This window comes from Zonotrichia albicollis, chromosome 17 (assembly GCF_047830755.1).
Source record: "Zonotrichia albicollis isolate bZonAlb1 chromosome 17, bZonAlb1.hap1, whole genome shotgun sequence".
Classification (NCBI taxonomy): Eukaryota; Metazoa; Chordata; class Aves; order Passeriformes; family Passerellidae; genus Zonotrichia; species Zonotrichia albicollis.
The window spans coordinates 4635623-4660935 of NC_133835.1; the positions used below are offsets into that span (position 1 = coordinate 4635623).

Consider the following 25313-nt stretch of genomic DNA (forward strand, 5'->3'; position numbering starts at 1 on the left):
GTCAAATCCCAAAGTTTTTTTGTGGAAAAAAGCGATTTACAAGGGAACTTCTTTCATGAACTTTTATCCAGACTGTTCTCCTAAACTTTGGAACAAGGTTAAAGAAACCATTAAGACATCATTAATATTTTCTGTGCTTCACATATACACAGATTTTTTTTTTTTTTCCTGCTGCGCTGTTCTCACTTGGAAGAGCAATAAATCTCCCTCAGGAATTAATCTCATTTTAGTAAAATGTGCAATGAAATATTTTGAATTCTGTCCTCTGAAAGAAAAGTTCAGCTTAAAGCATTTTTCATTTGGTCCCAAAATATGATTAGAACTGAGTGTCTCCTTTTAAAAACAACAACAACAAAAAAGCATTAATCTTCAGTTAAATTTCTTCATCCTTTATGTTTTTTTTCCCATATTTGACTTTAAAAAAAAGGGGAAAAAGGAAAATAAACCAACAACATTTTTTTGCACCTACTGAGCATCTTTTCCTTAGCCATAATTATCCATAATTGTCTGAAATCATGGAGCTGCTCTCAGCCTGTTTCCCAGGCCTTACCCATCCAGCTCCCTCTGGATGTATTTCATCCTGCCAACTTTAACTTTCTGTCCAAAGAGTGGCACAAAGTGCTGAAACTTAATTTTGATGTTTGGCTCCATGAAATGACGAGAGGCAGGTGCTTCCTCCAGGGTTATTCAGAGCTCTCCAGCTGCAGACATTGTCTGTGTCCCTCATTAAAAGATGAACCTGAAATCCTTTTCCCCTCTCATTGGGGATGTTTTTGGTCTCATCATTTTTGGTCTCATCATTTTTTGGTTGTTGCAAACAGCATTTTCATGTTGTTGCAATGAGTTGAGACTTCCACAGTGGTGTTCTCTTGGGAGGAGTCAGTAAATGTTCCCCTCCCAGGCATTTGCTCCAGGGTTTGCTTTTCCTTTGCTGTTGTTCCATGTGGCTCCTAACAAGTTTAGTTTGCTGCCTGGAATTGCAAGTGTGAAGTTGTCTGCGGGAGTTTCCCTGTATTTCACCCACATGTCCGGTTTAATCAGCTCTCTGTCTGTCTCTGTGAATTGCTCTAAGTATAAATTCTTTTGTTGTCTGTCTAACCACATGATTTACTTCCACTCCTCGTGCAGCTGCCTTGAGTGCAGGTAATTGGGAACATCAGCACTTAGAGAAATACCCCTGCTTCCCTGTGTCTACAAAGGTTATATTTATTAATACAAATATAACAGAGCTTTTGATTGATTCATGTGCAGAACCTTCTTTGAATGCAGATATAGGATTTGATAAATGCAGCAATGTTGTTGTAGTTTTTTTTAGGTGTATAAATCTCACCCAATGGCTGAACAGAGTGGAATCATTCCTTTACACAGCCAAATGAATATTTAATATATGTCCAAGTCTTGGTTTTCAGAACTGCTCCCACATCTGTCTTCACAATTATTATCTGATTCTACATTTAATTAAGACATGACTAAACCCCTTTTGACTGAGTTACTGCAGAATCACACCTCATATTTTTATGTTTCATTGCTATGATTCTTTTTAATTGAATGTAAATCATGCTCAGGCCTGTGTTCTGCAAAGTGCTGCTGAACATTAATGCTACTCTGACTGAGAGCTATGCTCCATAGAGCTGGCAGGGAGGAAATAAACTTAATGGACTCGATATTATACTTCTTTTAAAAAAATCATTTAAAAATGAGCACAGCATGGCCAGCAGTGACCCCCATAACCCAGTGGCCTCTGCCAAGCAACTGGCCCTTAGAAGCAGTTCTGCAATTAACTGCATGCCAGGGCTGGGATTGCCAGAGCAAATCACATCAGCAGCCTGGCTCTGGAGTATCTCCTGTGACAGAGCCCAGCACCAGCTGTTCCACAGAAAGATCAAAATATTCCCCTGGTGGAAAATCATGACATAATCTGCCCGCTGGGGTTGTTCCTTTCTGCGTCTGAGCTGTGGAGCATGCTGGGAGATGGAAAGATTGATCTCTGCTATTTTATTGCCTTATCTAAAGTAACTTTGAATCTCCTCAAAAAGATGAACAGTTCTGATTTTGTTGGTTTTTTTCAACGCTGTCTCAATGCCATTTTGCTGCTGTGGGTTGCGTAAAGGAATGTTGCTCTGATTTAATTCGTATTTCCTTCCAGTTTCTGGGTTTTTTTCCATTTCTTATTTGCAGGATTTCAATGCCATTTTGCCCTCCTTAATCTTTTATATCTCTGTTGTGATCTATTTAATTATGTCCTGGTCTTGTCAGTTTTAGCTCTTGCCTCAGTTTCCATAGATCAGATGAAGCCAAGGGAGTTTGGAGCTTCCAAGCAGGAAAATGGTTTTTGTCATGGAGATGCACCTTGCAAAGATCTGTCCCAAACCTCCCAAACCAGGTGACATTTGTGACCTGTCTCAAATCTCCATAAGGATTATGCTGGCAGAATACAGAGCATGACTAACTTAAGGATCTAGACATCACATCTTAAACAAAAAACAAACGGCTTTTAGCAACAGGGATACATGTGATGCTGTTCCGTTTTTTATTATTGTAAGTATTCAATATTCAATTACCATGGTGGGATTCTTGAGGCCAGGAGCTGCCCTTTGTGTGTCCCTTTCAGCTCAGGGCATTCCATAATTCCACCACACCACCCTTGCAGGAGCCAGCAGATGCACCAGAGCACTTGGAAACTCCTCTTTATCGTTACTGTCACTTCTTTTCCTTTCCTTCCCTCAGATGATCACTCAAGAGTGAGACTGCAGCTGCTGGATGGGGACCCTCACTCCGACTACATCAACGCCAATTACATCGACGTAAGGCTCCTGGACATCCCCCTGTGACAAACCCTCCTGTGACAAGCCTGATTATGAATTTGGTGCCTCCGACACAGGGACAGGCTGTGGATGTGAGATGAGTGGCAGCTGAACGTTGTACAAACGCTGTGTTGTGACAGGGAGAAGGTTCTCAGTCTCCAGTTTATTTTGTCTGACCAATCTGGGCAGATGGAGATTTCCTGTGTTGACAGATCCCCCAGCAGAAGTGGGACGTGGGCTTAGATGATGGATGCAGAAATCAATATCAGCCCCTCACAATAGCATTAGTTGATATCAGAGACTTGCCAACCACTCACAAAGTTGTGGTGCAGAAGGCATGTATGTAAACAGATTGACTTTTTTTTAAACTGTTCTAAAATGACATTGGAAAAGCAGCCTCTGTCTCACACACAGTGATCCAATCTATGAGCATTTCTTCAACACAGCTCTTAAGTCACAGCAAAAGGAAATGTTTAGAATAGTTTCTTGAAAAGATAAAATATGCCCTAGAATTTTTGCAGAGACAAATTCATACCTTTCTTCTTTTCAAACAAGAAGATGCAGTGTTTTGCCTATCTGTTTTCAGTGTTACCCTCAGGTAACTCAGGATTTGTGTTTCTTTGTGGAAGTAGTTTAAAAGTGCCCCATTCCTGTCTTATCTTTGGCAAGAAGAGATTGTATTATTCATCTGAGGGAGATGCCCTTCCTTAAAATCTCTTACGGCCAGCCTCATTCATTCATTCATTCATTCATTCATTCATTCATTCATTCATTCATTCATTCATTCATTCATTCCATAACCAGTTAATTATAATATATTACATAATTATACACTGTCCAGAGGGCAGCAGTTGGCACCTGGAAAGTATCAAATCCCTGGTGGGCTTTGTCTGAGCTGTGATTTCACAGACATTTATCTATTTTCTTTTTTTTTTTTCCAGGGGTACCATCGGCCTCGCCATTACATTGCAACTCAAGGCAAGTTCACTCTTGTATGTCTAAATATTTGTAAACCCACTGCTGGTTTATACTGTTGTAGGAGTTTTTTGTGGGGTGACATCATCTGTTTTGGGGAACACCTGAAAATTTGTTATTTGGGTATCATTGAAGGGGTGTCAGGGACAGATAAAGGTGATACAGAGACTCCATCATCAGAAGGCATGAAAAGGCACTTTATTATTAGAAATTCACAGTTCTTGTAGAAAAAATTGTGGACCTAAGACCTGATTGGCCTTTAGGAATCTTCTCTCACCTGTTGGTCAAGAAGGGACAACTCCTTCTTGTAAACATCTTTGACAAACAGGAGATTTCCTGCCAGGTGTAGAGATTGAGATAACAATTGTTTTAATTCTGTCTCTGAGCTTTCTCACAGCTTCCCAGGAAAATCCTGGGAAAGCTGTGTCTCTCTCTGCTCAGGGGATATGTAATTACTACATATGGGCAAAAGAGGGAAGGATATAGAATTTTCCAATATCTTTATGCCACTCAGAGTTAAAACCTCAGCTGCAGGAATAGAAAATGCCATGGACTTAGAGGTGGCAGCACAGCCTAGAACGTGTCATTTGTGCATGAAATATGAAAGGACAACTACAGGGGACTCTGTGGGTCTTGGGTTTACCCTGCTTGAGGAGGGCAGTGTGAATAAGCTGTGACTGATGAGCCATTGAGAGGAGCTAGTAAGAAATGCATTTGAACATCACCTTCTGTAAGTCACCTGAAGAGTTTCTGATAAGAAATAAGGTCAGGGAGAGGCTCTAGGCTGACAGACCTCTTGTGAGCACTGGTTGGTTGGCTATTGGAACCTGAAATTTTTATGGGGGAAGCTTCAGAAAAGAGCAAATTTCTGCATGTTTCCTTCCTCCCTCATAATTAATCAGTATTGAACCGTGAAGTGGTGTGCTGCATCAGGTGTGAATTACAACACACCTTAATACAGCTGCAGTGTGGGGTACATCCTTGTCCCATCACTCACACACAGTTTCCTACTGGGGCCATCCTTCTGTTGCCACCATGCTGGAACCTCAAATAGCTGCTGTGAGGAAGGGTCTGACCCCTCAGAGAGCTCAGGCTGTTCATGTCTGTAACTCTGAATGGCACAGGGATGCTCTGAGAGACAGCAGGATCCTGAGGGAGCAGCACAATGGCTGGAGAGCAGCTGGAAGGGGTTATTGCCATTCCATGCACTCTCTTGAGATGTCCTTTTTGTGTTCTCTCCTGCCCCAGGGCCGATGCAGGAGACAGTGAAGGATTTCTGGAGAATGATTTGGCAAGAAAACTCTGCGAGCGTTGTCATGGTCACCAACCTGGTGGAGGTGGGCAGGGTAAGGTGCCACTCCCAGTGTGAAACCAGACCAGGGCTGGCTTTAACACAGAGCTGCTGCTCAGGAGAGCTCAGCAGCAAAATGCCTGTTGCTTCCTGCAGGAAGGGAATGAATTCAGCCTCTCTGGGTTTTGTAACACTTAGCTGCTTCCCTTCTAGCCTAATAAGGATGGTGTTCCTGCTGTAAGTCTGGGCTTTGGCACTGTTATACACATTTATGCTGGCTCAGAAGCTGTCTCCTTCCTCAGTACAGAAGGAAAAATGTACTTCTGTAATAGTTATTCCTTATCTGATGATTTGAGTACACCTCTAAAAGTCCAGAGGAGGGAGGATATGGGACTGGTGCTCCAAATACCAAATGACCTCTTTGCATGAGAGTCCAAAGCCTGGAGTTCCTGAGGTCACTGTTCCTGGGGGTTTTTGGGGATCCTGGGACCACCCAGCAGTGTTGGCCTCCCAAACAGCCACCAATGCCCTCTCTTGGACTGACCTGGAGCAGACATCCCTGTGTCAGCACAAGGCAATTCCCAAAGCCCATCATGGGGCCAAACAGGGATAAATCAAAAGGTGTAGGCTGGACCTCAGGAAACAAGAAGGCAGAATGTCTGGGGTGGCTTTTCCCAGCATGGTTTTTGTTTTAGAGATGTTCTCAGCCAGAAATCGGAGTTCTTAAAAAAATTTGTCCTGATGTTTGTCACTTTCCATTGCTTTGGTACTAAGAAAAATTTAAATTCTCGTTTACTCAGAGCCATTAGTAATTCAGCTGCTTTGTGTTTGATTTCCCTTAGATCTCATGGTTGAATGCCAGCTGCTTCTGTTCATTTATTACTATTTATTCTATTTTACCTTCTACTGACACTTCAGTTCTGAATAAATGCCTCTGTGTAAAAAAAAAAAAAAAAACAAAACTCAAACAACAAAAAACCCACAACAAACCTGCATTAATCATATTTAATATTTATAAAACCTCTTTCAATTATGACTGGAACTGGAACATGAAGCCTGCTTTGCTGCAGCTAATTGCTTCAGCTTTAGGTATTGTTCCACTCTTCATGCTAGAGCATTTAATAACCTGATAGTCTTTGTTAGCCTAAATATCCCTTCTGGAGCTTCACAGCCTTGCTTTTATTTCTTTTTGGTGGTTTTGCACATGGCTCATAGAATTGGCTAAGCTGGGATATGTTTACCTGCTCAGGAGATTTCTCTCTTGAGCCTTAGCTGAAGCCTGTCACAGCTGGTAAAATGCCAAGTTTGTGTCCACATCTGATAAAGAAAGCTCAGAGTCAAACAAATTTAGTGCCTCAACATGTACCCCACAATCCCCATGAATTGAAGTTCTTTGGCTAAACAGAGAGAGGTGAGAATTACAGGAGCAGTAGCAAAGATTTTTCTCAAAAGGGATGCTGGTGGTGACTGTCAGGTGTTCTGTACATCTGATATGGGCCAGTCACATATGGAAATTCAAATATTTTTAAATCTAAATACATCCTTTGCATTTGTATGGACAACAAAGGGAACTTTAAAAAAGTCGTGCCTGTGGTTTCTATGTATGGCAAAGGAATTCTGATCTAATTTATACAGTTAATTTTGGCAACTCTGCACATCAGAAAAAAAACCCCAATTTTCATTGGCTCCGGCTTGAAAGAGGAGGAAAATGTAGGTCAGCTGTGACTCAAGTTGAACTAGTTCCTCTCAATATTTTCCTTCTGCCCCCAGGTGAAGTGTGTTCGATACTGGCCAGATGACACAGAGGTCTATGGAGATATTAAAGTCACATTAATTGAGACAGAGCCACTGGCAGAGTATGTCATACGTACCTTCACTGTCCAAAAGGTAAGGAGGTCTTCAGGCAGCTGAGCTTGTGACACACTTCATTTGTGTTCAGAAACTCTGGGAAGCACATCCAGAACGCTCTTGGAGGTGGGAGCTGTGCTATTTGGACAGGCTTCACTTCAGCAAACTCAATTTTTGACAGGGATTCCATTTTTGGACAAATGATTTTACAGGAACATCTTGATGCAGCCACGAAAGTAGAATCCACAGTGCATAAAGTTTAACTGCATCCAAAAGGCAGCAGATAGCTGATGGTATGCCAGGAATAATAACTGCCTTGTTTTATAGTGGCAAATGGCTGAGGAAAAAAGGTACCACTTAAACTGATGCCAGATAGGGTCCCCTTTCATCAGAAATGAGAATATAATAAGAGCAAGAGTATAAAAAACTATCCCCAAACCAGCAGGATTTGGAAGATTTTGTTACTTGTAATTAGAAATTGGAAGTCTAAGTGTCAGAATATTCCAGGTCTGTCCGAATTACTTTCCAAACACTCAGTAAGTGGTTTTAAAGCCTTTCCAAAATTTCTGCTCAATGAACTTCAGCCACACTGGGAATATTGTTTCAGTTTTCTGATACATCAACTCCATATTCCATTAAATCATTGAAAAACTTGGTGAGAAATGCTAATGCCAAAATCTGACAGGTTAGAGGAGCTGCTGCTGGATTCCACCCACAATTCCTGTACAATGAAACACAGGTGACTCAGGGTTGTGGGTTACCTTTTGCAGGGCAGATGAAGGTGTTATTTTCCCACAACGTGATTTCAAAGATGTGTTGATACCAACAGCTTGCTCTCTCTAGAAAAGATGGTTCTGGGTACCAACTCCTGCCCTTTTCACTGCCAGAAGTATCTCAAACTGAGAATTTTTGGCAGCAGATGGCAAAAAATCTGCTGTTACCTGGGGCATGCCCACTCTTGGCATGTTCATTCTCCAGGCTCTTGCTTCAATGCCTCAAAGAGGTTTTAAGAGTGAATTTTCGGTGGTTTATGGCTGTGGGTAAACACAGCCATGGAGTGCTAGAGCTGAGGTCACCCTGATGAGGTGGGTGTGAGCTCTGAGAGCACAGGTTGGAACTGAAAACCTGCACCCACCTTCCCAGCCTTCAGGTGAGTGTTACCCACTGGGAGCTGGAATTTGGCTGAAAATGTTCTTTAGAGTGAAAAGCAGCTTGGGACACGTTTCCATGCATAGTGAGAGCTCAGTGCTCGTTATCCCTCTGCACGAGGGAAGGCAGCAGGGAGCAGGATATGATGACTGGAGTCTGATGGTGTTGCCCGATAGATAAAGGACACAAAACTTGGATAAGTTTTGTGCGGTGCTTTATTAAAGGGCCCGGGAGCCTGTGGACTAACGTCCCAAATCAGAGCCCCAGTTTCACTTACAGGCGCTTCCCTTTTATATACATGCAATTCACAACAAAGTCTCCAAGAAACAGTCCCCTTGCCAAGCGACAGACCCTTGTAATACACTCCTTAGTTCACAAACAAAATCATAAATCTTCTGCTTGTCTTATTGTATGCTGCCTCCAAACAGGTTAGCATTCTTACTTTCCTACCCTGGTTTAAATGTTTACTAAGTTCCTAAGACTACCTGCTAAGTTACACACAGAACTCAACACATACTATCAACGGCTACAAAACTGTTTTTAACAAACCAATTCACACACAACTCATAGCTAAACTGTAATTAAACATTTCGCTAAATTTCATTTCTTTTTCCAACAATGGGAGAGAAATAGAGGCTGTGTTGTCTCCTCAGAAAGGCTACCATGAGATCCGGGAGATTCGGCAGTTCCACTTCACCAGCTGGCCGGACCACGGCGTGCCCTGCTACGCCACGGGGCTGCTGGGCTTCGTGCGCCAGGTGAAGTTCCTCAACCCCCCCGAGGCAGGACCCATCGTGGTGCACTGCAGGTAGGCCTGCAATAAACATGTATCACCTGTCCTTCCTAACTTTGTTTCAGTGATCCCCACCCGGTATCGATTAATTTCCTTGTTAAGCTCTAATCGCAATGTATGATCTTTGCTAACTACATTTCTAACTTAACCCCTTGATTTGTTTAAGCTCTTAATTAAAATATATCGTTTTCGCTATTTTACTTGCATTCCTAGCTCAGCCCCTTGACTCATCACCAGGAAACAAACATTTTTCTTCCTTAAAGTGGCAGATCTGGAGCCAAGCTGGCATGAGTTGGAGATGATGGGAGTAGGTCAGAGAGGGCCTTTCAAATGTAGAAGCCCCCACAGTGGTCTGTGCTCTGTTGGATGCTCATAGCAGAGCTGGGGAAGTGGTGAATATCTGGGACAGCCATTCCAGCCCTCAAACCTCATGTGGCAGAATGGACAAGGCCAACACAAAGGGAATTTTGCTTCTCTGTACCCCCATGTAGTGTGCCAGCATTGAAGGCCTCACCTGGTCTGGTGGAAGGTGTCCCTGCCCACAGCAGGGGAGTTGGAACTACACCATCTTTTAAGGTCCATCCAACACAGACCATTCAGTGATTTTATGGTCAGAAATATTTGTCTGGCTGAGCCTGGCTGACAGCCCTTGGGCACCTTGGCTTCCTGAAAGCCCAGGAGTTGGGTGAGAATCTCAGATTAAAAACTTCCAGCTAGCAAAATTCCAGTGGCTTCCAGCTGGCAAATAAAAGGAGTTAAATGACTTCAAATTATACAAAACCAGAGTTTGGGTTTGTACTAGCAGCTGTGTCTGCAGGGCTCTGGGTATGTGAGAGCTAAAGAAGATGTGGTTTGAACACAAGGCTAGAGAGCAGAGCTGGCTGTCCCAAAACCTCACCCCTAATCCATTCTATCCACAGGGAATTGCCTCTAGTTCCCACTCTGTGTCTTGAGAAAGAGAGAGAAAATACATCCCACAACTACTGCAAAAAGAAAAATCAATTAAATCTTATCTTTTCTAAGCAGTTTTGGATTGGGTGGGTGTTTTGTTTTGTTGGATTTTTTTTTAATTTTTTTTTTTTTAGCAAGCAGTGAGTCAGTTTTATAATCAAGTAAAGCTAAGCCTGAGGAGCTGGCAGAAGAGATTTCATTTACAGCTGAGGGCCTGAGTTTGCTGCTTTGGTGCCATGGTACGGGGCTGGCCCTGGAAGGTGTCTGAACCTGACTCATTGTCACCAAGAAAGCAAGGAGAGATTTTTCATCCTTCCCATTTTAATGAATAAATGCCATTTCCTCTATGTTATTTATCTGCTTTTGAATTTTAATGACTTGCTTTAAGTGGTAATTACCAAATTCTCCCCACTGATGCCTGGCTGGATAATATCACTGTTCGATATTTATGAAGTGCCAGGATCCTCTAAATATAGAACTGCTAAAACTATTTGTTAAAATTCTGAAAAGCTGAGAGATAAAGGGAGAGGAAATGCCACTTATTCATTAAAATTCTGCAAATGAAAAATATCTTCTCACTATTCAGCAGTTGATTAATCTGGTCCATTAATTTATGGTCATTCATATCTCCTTGCTTTCGGCTCTGGTGGAGTTTTCAGTGCAGCTGAAGTTTCCCTGGTTTGAGCAGAGTTCTGCTTCCTTCAGAGTAATGTGAAGAGACTTCTGCTCTCTCCATCCTTCACACCTAAGCAGCTTGGATGATTTCCCAGAGGGGAAGGAGGACATGATGACAACACAGTTTTGCAGGAGATGGCCCCGTTCTCACAAGCAGTGGGGAGCTCTGAACTGAAGGGTTGCAGCAGCCTCGAGCTCCTTGCTCTGAGATTTACAATCCATAACTTCATAACTTCAAATCACCCTCCTCAGGATCCAAACTCCTCAGGATTCCAAAGGGAGAAAAAGTGTTTGAGGTGGAGGACTGAGCTCCTTTCTCTGGGATTTACAATCCATAACTTCCAATCACCTTCCTCAGGATCCAAACTCCTCCTGATTTTAAAGGAAAAAGAAATATTTGAGGTGAAGGACTGAGCTATTTTCTCTGAGATTTACAATCCATAACCTCAAATCACCCTCCTCAGGATTCCAAAGGGAAAAGAAGTGTTTGAGGTAGAGGACTGGGCTCCTTTCATCATGCCCACTGGGGTAAATGTATGCATGCCTTCTAGAGAGTCCCAGGGAAGGAAATTTCTGGAATTGTGTCTGTTTGCAACCCAGTGGCTGCTCTCCCCTGTGTGATGAGAGGTGTGCAGGTGACCTGACCTGTAAAACTATAATGATTACTTTTGCAATATTTTGTTGATGTTCAATAACACAAATCTTTTTCTTTCTGCTTCCCTTTCAAGAAGTACTATTTCCCCTCATTCTCTTCAATCCTACAGCAGAAAAATGAATCCTGCAGGGATCAGGAGCAGCTCCCAGGAGAAGACAGCAGTGTGTGTGCTGCTGTTATTCTCTCCTCCACAGAGCCCTGCCTCTCCACAGCCCCTTGGTCACACAAATCCTCCTTTTTTTTATCTTTTGCAGTGCTGGGGCCGGGAGGACAGGGTGCTTTATTGCCATTGACATCATGCTGGACATGGCAGAGAACGAGGGTGTGGTGGATATATTCAACTGCGTGCGAGAGCTGCGCTCCCAGAGGGTCAATTTGGTGCAGACAGAGGTGGGTGCCAGCAGCTCTCCCTGCTCCAGTGATGCTTTCCTGTCAGCTTCTCTGCCCAGCAATTCATGAAGCCAGCACTGGCTCGCTCTGTGCCTTGATTATGCAGAGCTTTTGGTGGCCAAACATGCCCAGATTTGCACTGAATCAATTCACTGGCAGCTACTCGGGGCCTCCAAGACAGGAGGGCAAACCTTGGAGTTGAGGTCTGTGCATTGCTGATTAATTTTATTCTCATAGTAGGAAAAAAAGAGCTCCTGAAGCCTCTCATGACTCATTCATAGGAGCACTGCAGGCCCCAGTAGTACCTAGTGGGTATCAATTACAAGCTAAGCAAACAAAACGTCTTTGGTTCAAGCTTTGGGTGCTGATTAAGCAAGGTGCTCCATCACACAGTGTCTGGCAGCTGCACAGACTCCTGTGGAACTGTATCCTGTTGCACAGGTTTTATGTGTGTCCCTTACCCCCTTCCCTTCCTGAGGGACAGGACAGCAGCCTGGAACAGAGAGGGGCTGTTAACTTTGTTGGACTTCCCATATTTACTTTAGGGAAAGAGTTTTACCCAAAATACCCAGAACCCAGAAGAAACCTGTTCTGTACAGTTGTGCCATGGAAGGTTAAATTGTATATTATGAAAAGTTTCTTCATTTAAAGGGTTGTCCAGCCCTGGCACAACTGCCCAGAGCAGTGGTGGAGTCACCATCCCTGCAAGGATCTGACAGACATGCAGATGTGGCACTTGGGGATATGTTCAGTGATGAATTTGGCAGTTCTGGGCTGGATTCAGTGATTTTAGAGATCTTTTCCAGCCTACACAATTCTGTGATTCTCTGGTGTTATTGGAGGTGACCATTGCCTTGTAGACAGAGAGGATCTGATCTCCTCCTCAGCCCACCCCCATTTTGTCCCAACGTTCCTGAGAGTGCCAATTCCCCATTTTCCTTGTAAATCCGAAATGAACACGTGAGACCTCTCACTCAATGACGGATGAAATATGCTCACAAAGCTGTCACACGGCACACTGTGTAATTTGTCTCCACGTGAAACAGAGCCAAATATGCATATTGGGCATGACTTAAGAAAAAATGAAGAGTGATATTTCATGATCTGTATTAAAAATGTGCTTTCAATATTTCCTCCCCTGTGCAGGAGCAGTATGTGTTTGTCCATGATGCCATTTTGGAGGCATGTCTCTGTGGCAACACAGCCATTCCAGTCTGTGAGTTCAGATCCATATATTACAACATCAGCAGACTGGATCCACAGACCAATTCCAGCCAGATAAAAGATGAGTTTCAGGTAATTTCATATGTCTCAGTCACTGCAGTTGGTGTATTGAAGGTGTTTAATCAATTTCTGTGTGTTTCTTTGTGATTTCCAGCAGAGCAAACAAGGGGGACACTGAGCCAAGGTCTGATTTCAGTTGATTTTTGTTGTTATACTACTGGGTCAGGCAGAAATTTGTTTTTGAGCATGGACTATTCAGCCTTCAGCAAGGAAAAAATTGTCCCCATCACTCCAGTAGAGCAAGGGTACTAATTTTCACACATAATGTTGTACTTATTTTAATGAGTATTGTGTTGTTCGTTTCCTTCCATAATTTATACAGAAACATTTATGCCTCAAGGTGCCTTATTATCCATTCTTGTGGCTCATATGGTGCTTCCAAGCTTTGACAATCAACTTGTTGACAACCTTCCATGCAGGAGAGAGAGGGAGCTCAGTGAGCAGTATTTTGGCTATTGCTAATTTTCAATTAAATGTAAAGGAATCAGTTCACTGCAGATGTTTTGCCAGGTACCTGGTGATGAGACCCAAAATAATGGACAGCAAAACTCACAAGTGCTCCATTAGTGGTCTTTGCCCAGGACAAGCAACAAAATAGGGGCCCCTCCTTTGTTTCCTGTCCCTGTTCTTATCCCACCCTAGTGAATGGGCTTGGGACACTCCAGCCATGGGCCCTGTGCAGTTGTTCCTCTCACAAAGTGGAGAATTTGCCCAGAATTCTGAACACTGAACTGAGTTTTCCAGTCTTATTCCCTATGAATCTATAATTCTTTACTGTGAGGGTGCTGAGGCCCTGGCACAGGGTGCCCAGAGCAGCTGTGGCTGCCCCTGGATCCCTGGCAGTGCCCAAGGCCAGGCTGGGCAGGGCTTGGAGCACCTGGGACAGTGGAAGGTGTCCCTGCCCATGGCAGGGATAGAATAGATGGGCTTTAAAATCTCTCCCAAACAAAAACATTCTGTGGATCTGTGATTTTGAGCCAACATCAATTGGCTCAAACTTGTGGGGAATTGCAGCAAGGTGAGTTTGATAGGAAAGAAAGAGACATCTACTATTTGTTGAGGCGACTCACAGTCAGAGTAAAAAGGTGGAGATTGCTTTAATTGCTTTTCCTCTCTCAGGAAAGTGTCTTTTGCAGCAAGAGAATGTCTTTTGGGATCCCCAGCCTGAGTCAGAGGCCTCTTTTCCTCCCTCTCTATGTACAGGGAGAATGTGTGTCTTTTATCCGAAGCCTTACAGGGAATCATCAGGGTTGGTACAGTGAGATAAAGAATGTGGATCCCAACTGATGGCAGCTCAATTAAAAAAAGATCTGGTTCTATCAAGTGATAGCAGGTCTGTAAAAGTGTTTCTGGTTTGACATGGAGTCAGAGCCGAACTTCATCAAATGCTGTTTAAAAAAAACACTATTAAAAACTCAGCCACCGCTTGCTGGGTGTATTTTGTCATGATATGAGACAGGATTTGTCACCTCTGTGCTTGTTCTTTTGAGCTGCCAGGGGCTGGCAGCTCCTGTGGGAAGGAACTGCTCCACTGTGCTTTGCATAAGAGGTTCAGTGTCTGTCTTGTTGTAGAATCTATTTTTACAGGATTTTGGCTCAGAGCGTTCCTCAGCCCTGATTGTCTGGGTTTAATGCAAAAGCTGCTATCTCTGCTGCAATCTTTAGCAACCAGTTGATATAACTATAGATCTGTGCTTGCAGTTTGTGGTATTTAGGTCCCACTGGCCCTGAGGAAAAGCTGGATGTATTTCTCATGCTCTACATGTTGTCTGGACACACAAAGCTCACTCTGGAGAGTTTTTATAATTTGAATCAGTACAGGAACAAGGGAGAGAGAGGAGCAGCATAAAACAGGCAGGAGTAAATCACTAACAAGTCACCTGCCTGATTATCTGCACTGTCAGAGATCTGAGATTTCATGTTGTTTCCCCAGCCAGACTCCCTGCTTTCCATCTCCAGGCAATGCAGAACCTGAATAATTTAAAGCAACTATATTATTTCAAGTTTTTAACTTTGACACATTCTTTTATCTTGGATTGTTTGACCTTCCTCTTTTCTTCATTCATAACCTCTCTGTGGCAGAAGTCCAGCTCTCCATAAGTTTTTTTTTTTTTTGATTTGTTGTATTGGCCCCTAAATATTTTGTATTCTTCTGGCTGCAGAGAGTTCACTGTAGGACTCCATGGGCTTTGCTCAGGAAGGGGAGATGCAAAAGTGGAAATACAATGACATCAGACAGCCATTGATCTACCACCACTTAAGCACTGGTGCTAAGATGCATTCACTTTGATTTCTGAGTTTTGATCCTTGCTGACCAACCTGGACTGGTTTGTCAGGAGGCCTCCACAATGTGGAACACAAAAGTAAAATAGATTTAAAGAAACGCAGTTTGTCAAGCTGTGGAAGAGGCAGATAACAGTCAAAGATGACAGCAAGGCCCCAGAGATTAGGGATGACTATGGAAGTGAAGCATCCTATGTGTCACTTCAAAAGGAAAGTAGCAATCTAAGTAATATATAAAACAAATAGACTTTTCTGTTAAAAAAAACCTCAAAATGACACTTTATCTGAGGTTTTTATAAGATAAGTCAGTAGTTTGAGGAATCACCAGAGGCTCTGAACACTCCGCTGGGTGTACAGGGTACACCTGCACAGGACCCACCTGGAGAGGGGAAGGATTTGTGCTTCCACCCTAAGGATGGCAGAAACAGGAGGAGGTTTCACTCTATCACCAGCTCAGAGTTGCATCTTATGCCTGTGACACCTATTTCCAACCTTTAGGAAAGAGCAGGAATGTTATCTAGCTTCTCTGTGGGTTTAGAGCTGGAAATGTTTGGAAGTTGTAGAGTGCTTTCAATTTTTGCTAGAGCTATCAAATGTTTGGGAGAGTTCCTCAGGACAATCTGCAAAACACAGCGTGTTACAACAGCAACAAGCTCCTTAGTGCTTCTTCCTTTTTATCTCTGGGATGCCAAATGTTCTGAAGCTGAGTAACACAGAGTCCCCAGGCAGGTGCAAAGGAGAGCAAAAACCAGGCCTTATTGCAAAAACCTGGCCTTCCTAAGCAGTTACCCCATAATCAGTTACATCCTATTTAAGCACAGCAAATGTAATTCAACCAGCCCTCATAAACCACCATGTGAGCACGTGATGGTTCTTTAACTTGTTTTTCTACCTCTAATTCAGCTGAGTCACTTTCCCATAGCCCTTTTCTGCTTAGCTGAAGGCCTGAGCTATGAATTTATAAGGCCAACAAGGCCTTTATTTTATAAGTTTTTACCTATATGCAACAGCCAAAGGTCTGCTACTCTGAGTCCCTTTAAAACAAACCTATTGTGCATATGGCAGCTCTGATAGAAGCAGAGGACACAGTCTCAAGCTACACCAAGGGAAATACAGGTTGGAGATTGGGAAAAAGTTTTTTACAGAAAGGGTGATAAAGTTCTGGAATGGCTGCCCAGAGAGGTGGTGCCCTGGCTGTGTTTAACAAAGCCTGGATGTTCTCAGGGCTTTAGCTGGTCACACTGACCCCGAGATGTGTTAGAAAGTCTCTTTTCCCAGCCTGGTGGCCAAAGGAGTCAGAACTCCTCAGTTTTTGTTCTCAATTCTTTCTCTGGCCTGCCAAGGTCCGTTCAGCAGGTCAGACAGAGGCACTTAGCCCACTCCTGGGGTGGTGTTATCTTTTTATACTAAAAACTACATGTACATTATTTACCATAACTTCCCAATACCTATCACCTATGTTAGACAATGAGCTTCTCCTCTAAACCAATCTGAAAGTGCCAACATCACAGCAGAAGATGGAGGCCAAGAAGAAGAAGGAGAAAGGCTGGACACACCCAGATTCCTCCATCTTGCCCCGAGCCCCCATTCTAAAAAACCAAAAAAACCAATTTTTCACCCTGTGATAAATTCACTATCATTCTACTTAAACTCTTTTGACTTGTAATTCTTCATAAGGTTGGTAATTGTTTTTTCCAAGGGCTAAATCAAAGGCACAGGGGTCTTGGGCTCTGTGCTTAGGTCTCTGAGCCCCCTGGGCAGGGGTTCCAGGGCAGCCAGAGGAATTTCCTGGGTTTCAACATGATATGGCACTGGGTACCAGGGTATTATTGTGGGGTTGGGGCTGGGTTGGACTCGATGATCTTGGAGCTCTCTTCCACCCTGGTCATTCTGTGACCCTTGGAGGTGACCTGCAAGGTGCTCAGGCTGTTTGTGTCCTTGTTTCCCAGACGCTGAACATCGTGACGCCGCGGGTGCGGCCGGAGGACTGCAGCATCGGGCTGCTGCCGCGCAACCACGACAAGAACCGCTGCATGGACGTGCTGCCGCTGGACCGCTGCCTGCCCTTCCTCATCTCCGTGGATGGCGAGTCCAGCAACTACATCAATGCTGCGCTCATGGATGTAAGCACTGCTCTACACGCCCAGCACGGCCTGACACGGGGTTATTCCCTCTCATGATGCTTTTCTGGTCTCGGGGTTTCTACTGGTCAGAGTGATGCTGAGATGCGTTAGAAAGTCTCTTTACCCAGCCTAGCACTCAAAGAAGGAGTTAAAACCCTTCAGTTCTCATTCTCAAGGTTGTTTATTATTTCTTATCTATAAAATTCTTTCTCCTGTCCAGCCAAGGTCCGCTCAGCAAGCCAGACAGAGGCACATTGACCACCCTCAGGGTAGTGTTATCTTTTTATACTAAAAACTATGTGTACAATATTTACCATAACTTCCTAATGCCTATCACCTATGTTAGACAGTGAGCTTCTACTCTAAACCAATCCAAAAGTGCCTCCATCACAGCAGAAGATGGAGGCCAAGAAGAAGAAGGAGAAAGGCTGGACATGCCCCAATTCCTCTATCTTGCCTCTTGAACCTTCATGCTAAAAACCCCAAAAAATCTATTTTTCGCCCTGTGACAGACTAATTATGATTCTACTTAGAATTTAGTGGCTTGCAGATCCTCACATAAGGTTGGTAATTTTTTCCATGGGTCAAAATCAAAGTCACAGATGTCTTGGGCTCTGTGTCAAGGTCTCTGAGCCTCCTGGGCAATCCAGGACAGCCAGAGGGATGTCCTGAATTCCAACATTCTGGGAGAATGGATCTAAAGAAAAAAAAAACTTACTTAGCTGTAATTTCTGAGTCTGGTATCTCCAAATTGGGCAAAGCCCATAAATTTTCTCTTTGTCACCAAGATATGGCCTCCAGAGTATGGTTATCCCAAGGAAGTGGTCACAGCACCAGCCTGACAGAGTTCAAGAGGCTTTCAGACAACACTTTTGGGCACCCTTGGGGATGGTGCTGTGCAGGGCCTGGAGTTGGGCTCCATGGTCCTTGAGGGTCCATTCCAACCCAGCATTTTCTGTTACATGCTGTTATTCTGTGATCACACACCCTAGTGCTGCACCACACTGGTAGAAAATTTTTGGCAAAGGCATCCCTCAGTGTGCAGCCTGAGGTTGAATCACAGAAAGGCAGAATGCACAAAAAGTGAGGGGACAGCTCTTCACATACATTGGTTTTGTATCCATTGGGAAGAGAAATGTTTGCCAGGTCAGCTGTTTGACAAGGATAATTTGCAGTGTGGAGCGAGTGATTGATATGATCTTATGCAGTTAAGAATGTGGGAGTGCAGGGATCAAATGTGCAAAATATTTTCAGGCTAAAGGATGTGAGTTGAGCTGATGTGACTCTGTCCGAAGGCGTTTTCCCTCGCTTTGTTTATAGCCTGGAATCTCACAGCACGGGTCATTTGTGGAGGATGAATTATGTTGATGGCTTCTTTTTGCTGTGCTGCCTTTGGACACAGATGTCTTTAAAGCCACTAATTATTGCAGTTGGAGTATGTGTAAATATGATCCAGGGTGAAATGCCATCATTTTTTTTCCTGGCAGCAGCAGGGTCTCTGTGTTTTAATTTTGTCTATTCTTCAATCTTTGGGAAACAGCAATACTGTTGCATTTAAGATATTCAGTCAAACGGTCACAGAATTTATTTTACATTTTTTCAGCAAGATTGTGATGTTTTCATTGCAAACATGCCTAAGGAAACTTGTTATTTTAAAGTGTGTTTAGTGGTTTTGCACATTTGCAGAAGCACAATCCAGTCTTTGGTTTCTTAGGGATTGGAAATGTTTGTACATTTCAGCCCTCATTACCTCAAATCACTTTGCAAATATTTGGATCTTTCCCCACAAAATTCCAGTGGATTAATTTTTTTTAGTACAAAGCAGTTTTTCACCTGTCGTTGAAATTCAGCCACTGTGATGTTCTCCGGCTCTCCTTTATCTTTCCATAAAGGATTCAGGAACTTTTGGGGACAAAAATAATCACAGGGAAACAGCCAGAATCCTACATTTTCATGGCTGTTCTTGCTGAGATGTGAAGTCTTGTACTGAGCAGGGACTTTTAGAGGACAACCTCCATCCATCCCATATTGCCCTGAAAGGAGCAAAACTGTCCCTCACCCTCCCCTAAAACAATGGAACATAATCCTTAAAAAATGAGACTTAAGTCACATCATGAGTCAAGTCATGAAGAAGGGATGATAGATTTGTGTTTAATCCATGGGCTTTGGAGAAAAACATGAATTTATGTGTCCCTAACATCATCATTGCCCCGTAATCCCACACATGTTCTCTTGCATGAGTAATTCACACCTCTGTGTCACCTTCCCCTTGAAACAGGACAGTGAACCTTGTTCCTCACCTGTAGAAACCTGGGCAGGGTTTCTTTTTCTCCTAAAGGCAAACCCCACAAGCACAGGGGACCTTCATCCAAGAGTTTAGCTAGATTTGCTACTTACACACCATGAAAAAACCACAGCAGGAACATTCTGGTGTTTACCTAAGAGATAAACCTCAGTATTTTATTTGCCACTGTCTTGCCACCACTGGTCTGGTGTTTAACAACTTTTGACCCATTCTGGTGTTTCTAGATGTGGAATGCAGAGTGGGAAAAAATACAAAAGTCTGTTCCAGATGAAAATTTCCCAAGAAATAATTTCATTTTCCTTCTCTGTACATCACTTCCCATCACCCTCCTCACACGTGCACACTCAGAAACCCCTTTTCCCCAGCATGGCCCAGCACTTCCACCCACATCTTCTTCACATGGAGGAGAAAAGGCAAACCCCACAAAGAGCAGCTTAACACTTCAGAATTTTATTATTTGTTATTGAATTTATTATCTTCACTTTAAATCCAAAATTTTATTCTGCTGAAGGGTTTTTTTGTGCTTTTTTGTTTTTGTTTTTTTTTACCCCAGAATTAGCATGCCTTTTGATTCAAGTCTGCTTCACAGATGTACAGCACAAAGGACTGTGCAGTTTCCAGGCTCATTTAAGCCCTGCCTGCCGTGGTTGGGAAGTGATAAAGTTTTCAGCTTGTTGCCTTTCATCCCAAACATTCATTAACTCAGCCCTGCAGAGGTTGGGAGCACAGCTCCACCCCCTCGTGCTTAGGGAGGCTGAGGTCAGGGGGCCTTTTTGAGGTGAAAGAATAACAGCAGAAATTAAATGCCAATGTCACAGGCTCTGAATATGGCCCATAAAGGATGGCTGGCATCCAAACGTGCCACCTCTGTCACACTGCACCCCCAGGCAGCCCCAGCAGACGAGGCTAATCCCTTCTGGAGCTCCTCGAGGCCACTGCAGCACAAAGGAGAACATTTGCTTCCAGCTGTTTTCCTTCCAATTATTAATATTCCTGATAGTCGTAGTCGTAGTAGTAATAGTAGAATTAGCATTATTTGCTGAGTCTCAAAATATAAATAATTGATTTGGGTAATCTCTGCTCTTGTGACACTTCTTTAATGAAATGTCTTTATTGGGAGCAAAAGAATCCCATTACGAGGCGTTCATTCATCGCGGGCCGATAACAAGGAGCAGGAGATGTGATTTGTATAATCTGGTTAAATGGCTCACACTGTCTCCCCACAGCCTCCCGGGTATAATATTCCTTTGAATAAAAGTTGATTGATTTTTTTTTTTATTTTTTTTTAACTAATCTTACTCTTTTGTTAGAGCCACAAGCAGCCTGCTGCCTTCATTGTCACCCAGCACCCTTTGCCCAACACCATCACAGACTTCTGGAGGCTGGTGTTTGATTACAACTGCTCCTCCGTGGTGATGCTCAACGAGATGGATGCAGCACAGGTCAGTGGCTCTTCATTCCTGGCTCTTCATTCACACCCTTCTCAAATCCAGGTTTGCAGAGAGTCTCTGTTGCCATTTTATTGGGTTGGATGCCTTCCCACCTGAGTAAATAAATGAGGGAGAGCTGGAAAGTAATAGGTGATGTTTTGGGGTTTTAATGGAGAATAAGTCCATATGCCTGGCTCTTTGTAAGCTAATTCTTACTGTAATTAACAGGGATCATAGAAGGGTTTGGATGGGAAGGGACCTTAAAGACCATGACACTTCAACCCCCTGTCATGGCAGGGTCACCTTCCACTATCCCAGGTTGCTCCAAACCCCATCCAGCCTGGCCTTGGACACTTCCAGGGATCCAGGGACAGTCACAGCTTCTCTAGGAACCTGTCCCAGGGCCTCACCATCCTCACAGGGAGGGATTTCCTCCTGATATCCCATCTAATCTGCCCTCCTTCAGCTTAATGCTGTTCCCCTTTTTCCTATCAATCCAGACCCTTCTGGAAAGTCTCCCTCCAGCCTTCCTGTAAGCCCCTTTTATGTACTGGAAAGTTGCTATAAAGTCTCCCTATTTATTATATAAATACTTTGATATAAAATTATCTAAAATATAGTTTAAAGTATCAAAAAGTTTTATGTACATACTATATATTTTATTTATTTATTAATAATTTATTAATAATTTATTATTATTTATATATTAAAGAATTACTTTGTGTCTGCAGCCAACATTTCCCTCCCAAGCCCACTTTTTCCCCTTTCATAGTTTTGTCTGTGTTTGGTTCAGGAAAATTCTCCCTACCACAGCCCCAGGGTGCTTCATGTTTGCCTTTTTCACATGGCATTTCCAGAAGAATAAAACAAGAGAGTTGAAATAATTTGAAGGATCTTTCCCCTGAGATTTCCAGTATGATTCTGTAATACTGAGAAATGTGCTTTGCACAGTTTGAGGATAATGTAGTCCTTTTATGTCTTTTCCTTTTTAATGTCTAAGCTGGGTTTTGGCTACTGGACACAGCATTATTTTCAGCATTTGAGCTTGCCAGGGAGGAGCTTTTGCCATTCCTCCTGCCCTGGTGTCTCCAGCCACCTTGCTGATGGGTGGCAGAGGAGAACAGCTTTCAAAAAGGTGTAATCATGCAATTTGTGTGGAGAGTACATTTGGCATGGCTAATTCACCCATTACAGCCCTTATTCAATGAGAGGAGAGGAGTGTTGAGTTGGTACTTCATGGATTCATTTTTCATTTGTCTCTTCCATTTGTCCTACCACACTTGCAGGCAGTGAATTGTTGGTCTCTTTTTTGGATGATGCTGGAGAATCCAATCACCCCAGTCCTTAAGGGGGTGTCCCATTGGGGGAGCTCAGTGGGATCCCATTCCAGCCCCAGTGACAGCTCTGATCAGCAGTGGGCTCTCCTGGTGCCCTGCAGGGTCCCACCGCTCTGTGAGGAACCAGAGGTTCCCTGTATCTTCTGTCTTCCTCTTCATCTCCTTGATTCTGCATCTTGGTATTGAATCCAGAGACAAATTTCACCTTTTTTTCTTCAAAGCACAACCCAGCTTTTTCTGGAAATGACACACTTGCTCACACTCACTTCTGGGAAAACACAAACCTTTCAGCCCCAGCCAGTGTTATTCTTGTAACTATTTTTCACACAGCTTAGGGGTTTTTTTTTCCTAGCAAAGTTTTGCTGCTCTGATGTGGTCTGTAGGCACAGGAAAGGGGATTTGGCAGTGCATGAAGTCACTTTGACAGTTTCTGTAGCACGGTGTCACCTCCCTCAGGAGTGCAGCCAGTGCCAGAACACCCAGGTGGCACTGGAAGTTAAGGAGGATTTTAAAGTTTGTATTTTATGAGCTACCAGGACACCGCGAGACAGTTTGATACCACAGAATCATTTGGGGTGGAAAAGACCTCTAAGATGATAAAATCCAACTGTTACCTCTGCACTGCCAAGGCCACCACTAACCCATATCCCCAGGTGCCACATCTACACATCTTTTAAATCCCTCTGGGCAGCTGTTCCATTGCTTGACCACCCTTTCAGTTAAGAAATTTTCCCTAATAGCCAGTCTAAGCACAGTTTGAAGCTGTTTCCTCTCATCCTGTCCCTTGCTCCTTGGGAACAGAATCCACCCCCCCCATGCACATTCAGGGATTTGTGGAGAGTGAGAGGGTTTTCCCCCTGAGCCTCCTTTTCTCCAGCTGAGCCCCTTTCTCACCTCCCTCAGCTGCTCCTGGGGGCTCCAGACCCTTCCCCAGCTCTGCTGCCCTTCAGACCATTCACAACCATTGTGTGGCCTCAAGCCCATCAATCCAGATCTCTGTGCAGGTCCCTCCGACCCTCCTGCAGATCATCCGATCCATTGTGGAGAGGAGAAGAGAGCTTGGCACTGTCCTGGCATCACAATATTGTCATTCCCTGTCTGTTCATCAGTGCCTGATCCAGGCTGTGCCCTGAGTGCAGGGAAAAGGCAAATAAACCTTTGTGGAGGTCAGAGCACACACACTACACTGCAGTGTTCAGCAGAGTACACACCTGTGTGTTTGGAGGGGTGGCCATTGACAGACCTGCTCTGGGAGAAGCAAATTTTCCACCCTAAGGAAAGATTTCATCTTTTTTTCTGCTTTCCACTGCACCTTGAGGTTGTTTGCCAAAGCTCAGCTCGGCTCACATCTCCCTGCCTGAGGGACAGATGCTTTGAGAGGAGATCACTAGGCAGCTTGAAAGTCTGAAGGAAGAGTAAAGAAAGCCTTCAAAGGACTTGCTTGTGTGGTCTTGGCTGGCTTGCTTAATCTTGAAAAACTAACAAGGGCAAAGATGCATGAGATTGTGTGAATATCCCACCCAATTTCAATCCTATATGATCAAAGGAAGAACAGGAGTGCAGAATTAATGCAGCCACATGCACACACTCCACGTTGTTGCTGGCAGTGATTGAACTTGAAAAGCTGGAGATCAAGTTCAAATGAGCATCTGGGGGTTTCAAAACTTGTACAAAATTACACTTGAAAATAGGAAGGAAAGAAAAAGCCACAAAGAAATACAGTCTTAGCAGAAACTGCTAATGAGATCTCATGCAAAATATTTTTGCGCCATGATCTATTTCCAGCTGGATTTTAAATCCTTAGATTGTAATTTGTGTGCACAGGGTGGGTTTTGTCCTTTCAACTCAGTAATATCAGCACAAGAAAAAGACTCCCAGCCTGCTTTACAAACTTCAGAGGTGCAGCTGTGGTTCACCCTGAAACCAGAGCAGCTCTTCTGCTCTCAGAACAAACTCACTCTCCTTCTCCTGCTCACTGGTAGAGCCAGAAAATTAAAAAGTTCATCTTACAGGAAAAAAAAAAGAAATTCCAGTTTGTTTGAATTAAGATTAATTTTCTCAGTGCCTGTGCTGTTTCCTCATTTTTACCAGTTCTCTATGGTTCCTATTAAATTTATCTACAGACACTAATCTTTCAATGTTCCTGTTAAATCTCTGCCTTTACAGAAGCTTCATTTTTCAACCACCTTTTCTGCACCTCTAGACCCAGAATCCAATCACTTCCAAACTGTGTTCATACAAAAATAAAAAGGAAGAAAATTCCAGGCCCTAAAATACATTTTTTTTTCTTCATATTCAGGATATAAAATGTTTTACTAAGTTAGAATGAGATCTTGTCTGAACAAAGCCATGATATACAAATTGGTGATGGATTTTGAGCTGGTTATAGATCCAAAATGGTTTGATATGTTTAATAATTAAGATTTCTTTTGATGTTGTGTTTTTTCCTAGCTCTGTATGCAGTACTGGCCAGAGAAGACATCCTGTTGTTATGGCCCAATCCAGGTGGAGTTTGTTTCAGCAGATATTGATGAAGATATCATCAACAGGATATTCCGGATTTGCAACATGGCCAGGGTAAGACAGGAGAAATACTACATTCCCTAGTTATTCTCAAAAACACGTTTTGGCTCAAGGAAGAGGCAGAGCCAAGACTTGTGGTTTAGAGATGCAGAATCTCTCACCTAGGAATGAAATTCCACTGCAGCCACTTCCTTTAATTAACATTTAATCAGCCTGCATTGCTAAAGGACTCTTGGCTGAAGGCAGCGAGTGGATGATATGAGCTGAAAATCTGTATTTAAATGGTGAGCATTTTTCTGTGTGTATTTGAGAACAATTCATCACTTAGGAGCCAATATAAAGCCATCAGTATTGCAGGAAATAAACTGGGGTGGTGTCAGCAGCTCTCCATCTGTCAGCTCCCAGGCAGCATCTCTGAAGACAGATGCAATGTTTACTGGCTAGACTGGGATTCCCAACTGCCACTGCTTTCCCTATAAATAAGCAACTGCCATTTC

The 25313-nt window shown here is 43.4% G+C and overlaps 1 protein-coding gene across 11 annotated transcripts in view; it reads left to right on the forward strand.

The window, feature by feature from the left end:
- The window catches only part of PTPRT (protein tyrosine phosphatase receptor type T), a 477859-nt gene that overhangs the window by 443321 nt on the left and 9225 nt on the right, over window positions 1–25313 (forward strand). For all 11 annotated transcript variants that reach the window (XM_074553619.1, XM_074553620.1, XM_074553627.1 and 8 more), the window contains 10 exons: window positions 2728–2804; window positions 3746–3782; window positions 5028–5125; window positions 6841–6957; window positions 8721–8875; window positions 11396–11531; window positions 12678–12827; window positions 17048–17221; window positions 20837–20968; window positions 24745–24870. In XM_074553619.1, the coding sequence (XP_074409720.1) occupies window positions 2728–2804; window positions 3746–3782; window positions 5028–5125; window positions 6841–6957; window positions 8721–8875; window positions 11396–11531; window positions 12678–12827; window positions 17048–17221; window positions 20837–20968; window positions 24745–24870 (1202 nt within the window). The remainder of the gene's footprint in view (window positions 1–2727; window positions 2805–3745; window positions 3783–5027; window positions 5126–6840; window positions 6958–8720; window positions 8876–11395; window positions 11532–12677; window positions 12828–17047; window positions 17222–20836; window positions 20969–24744; window positions 24871–25313) is intronic.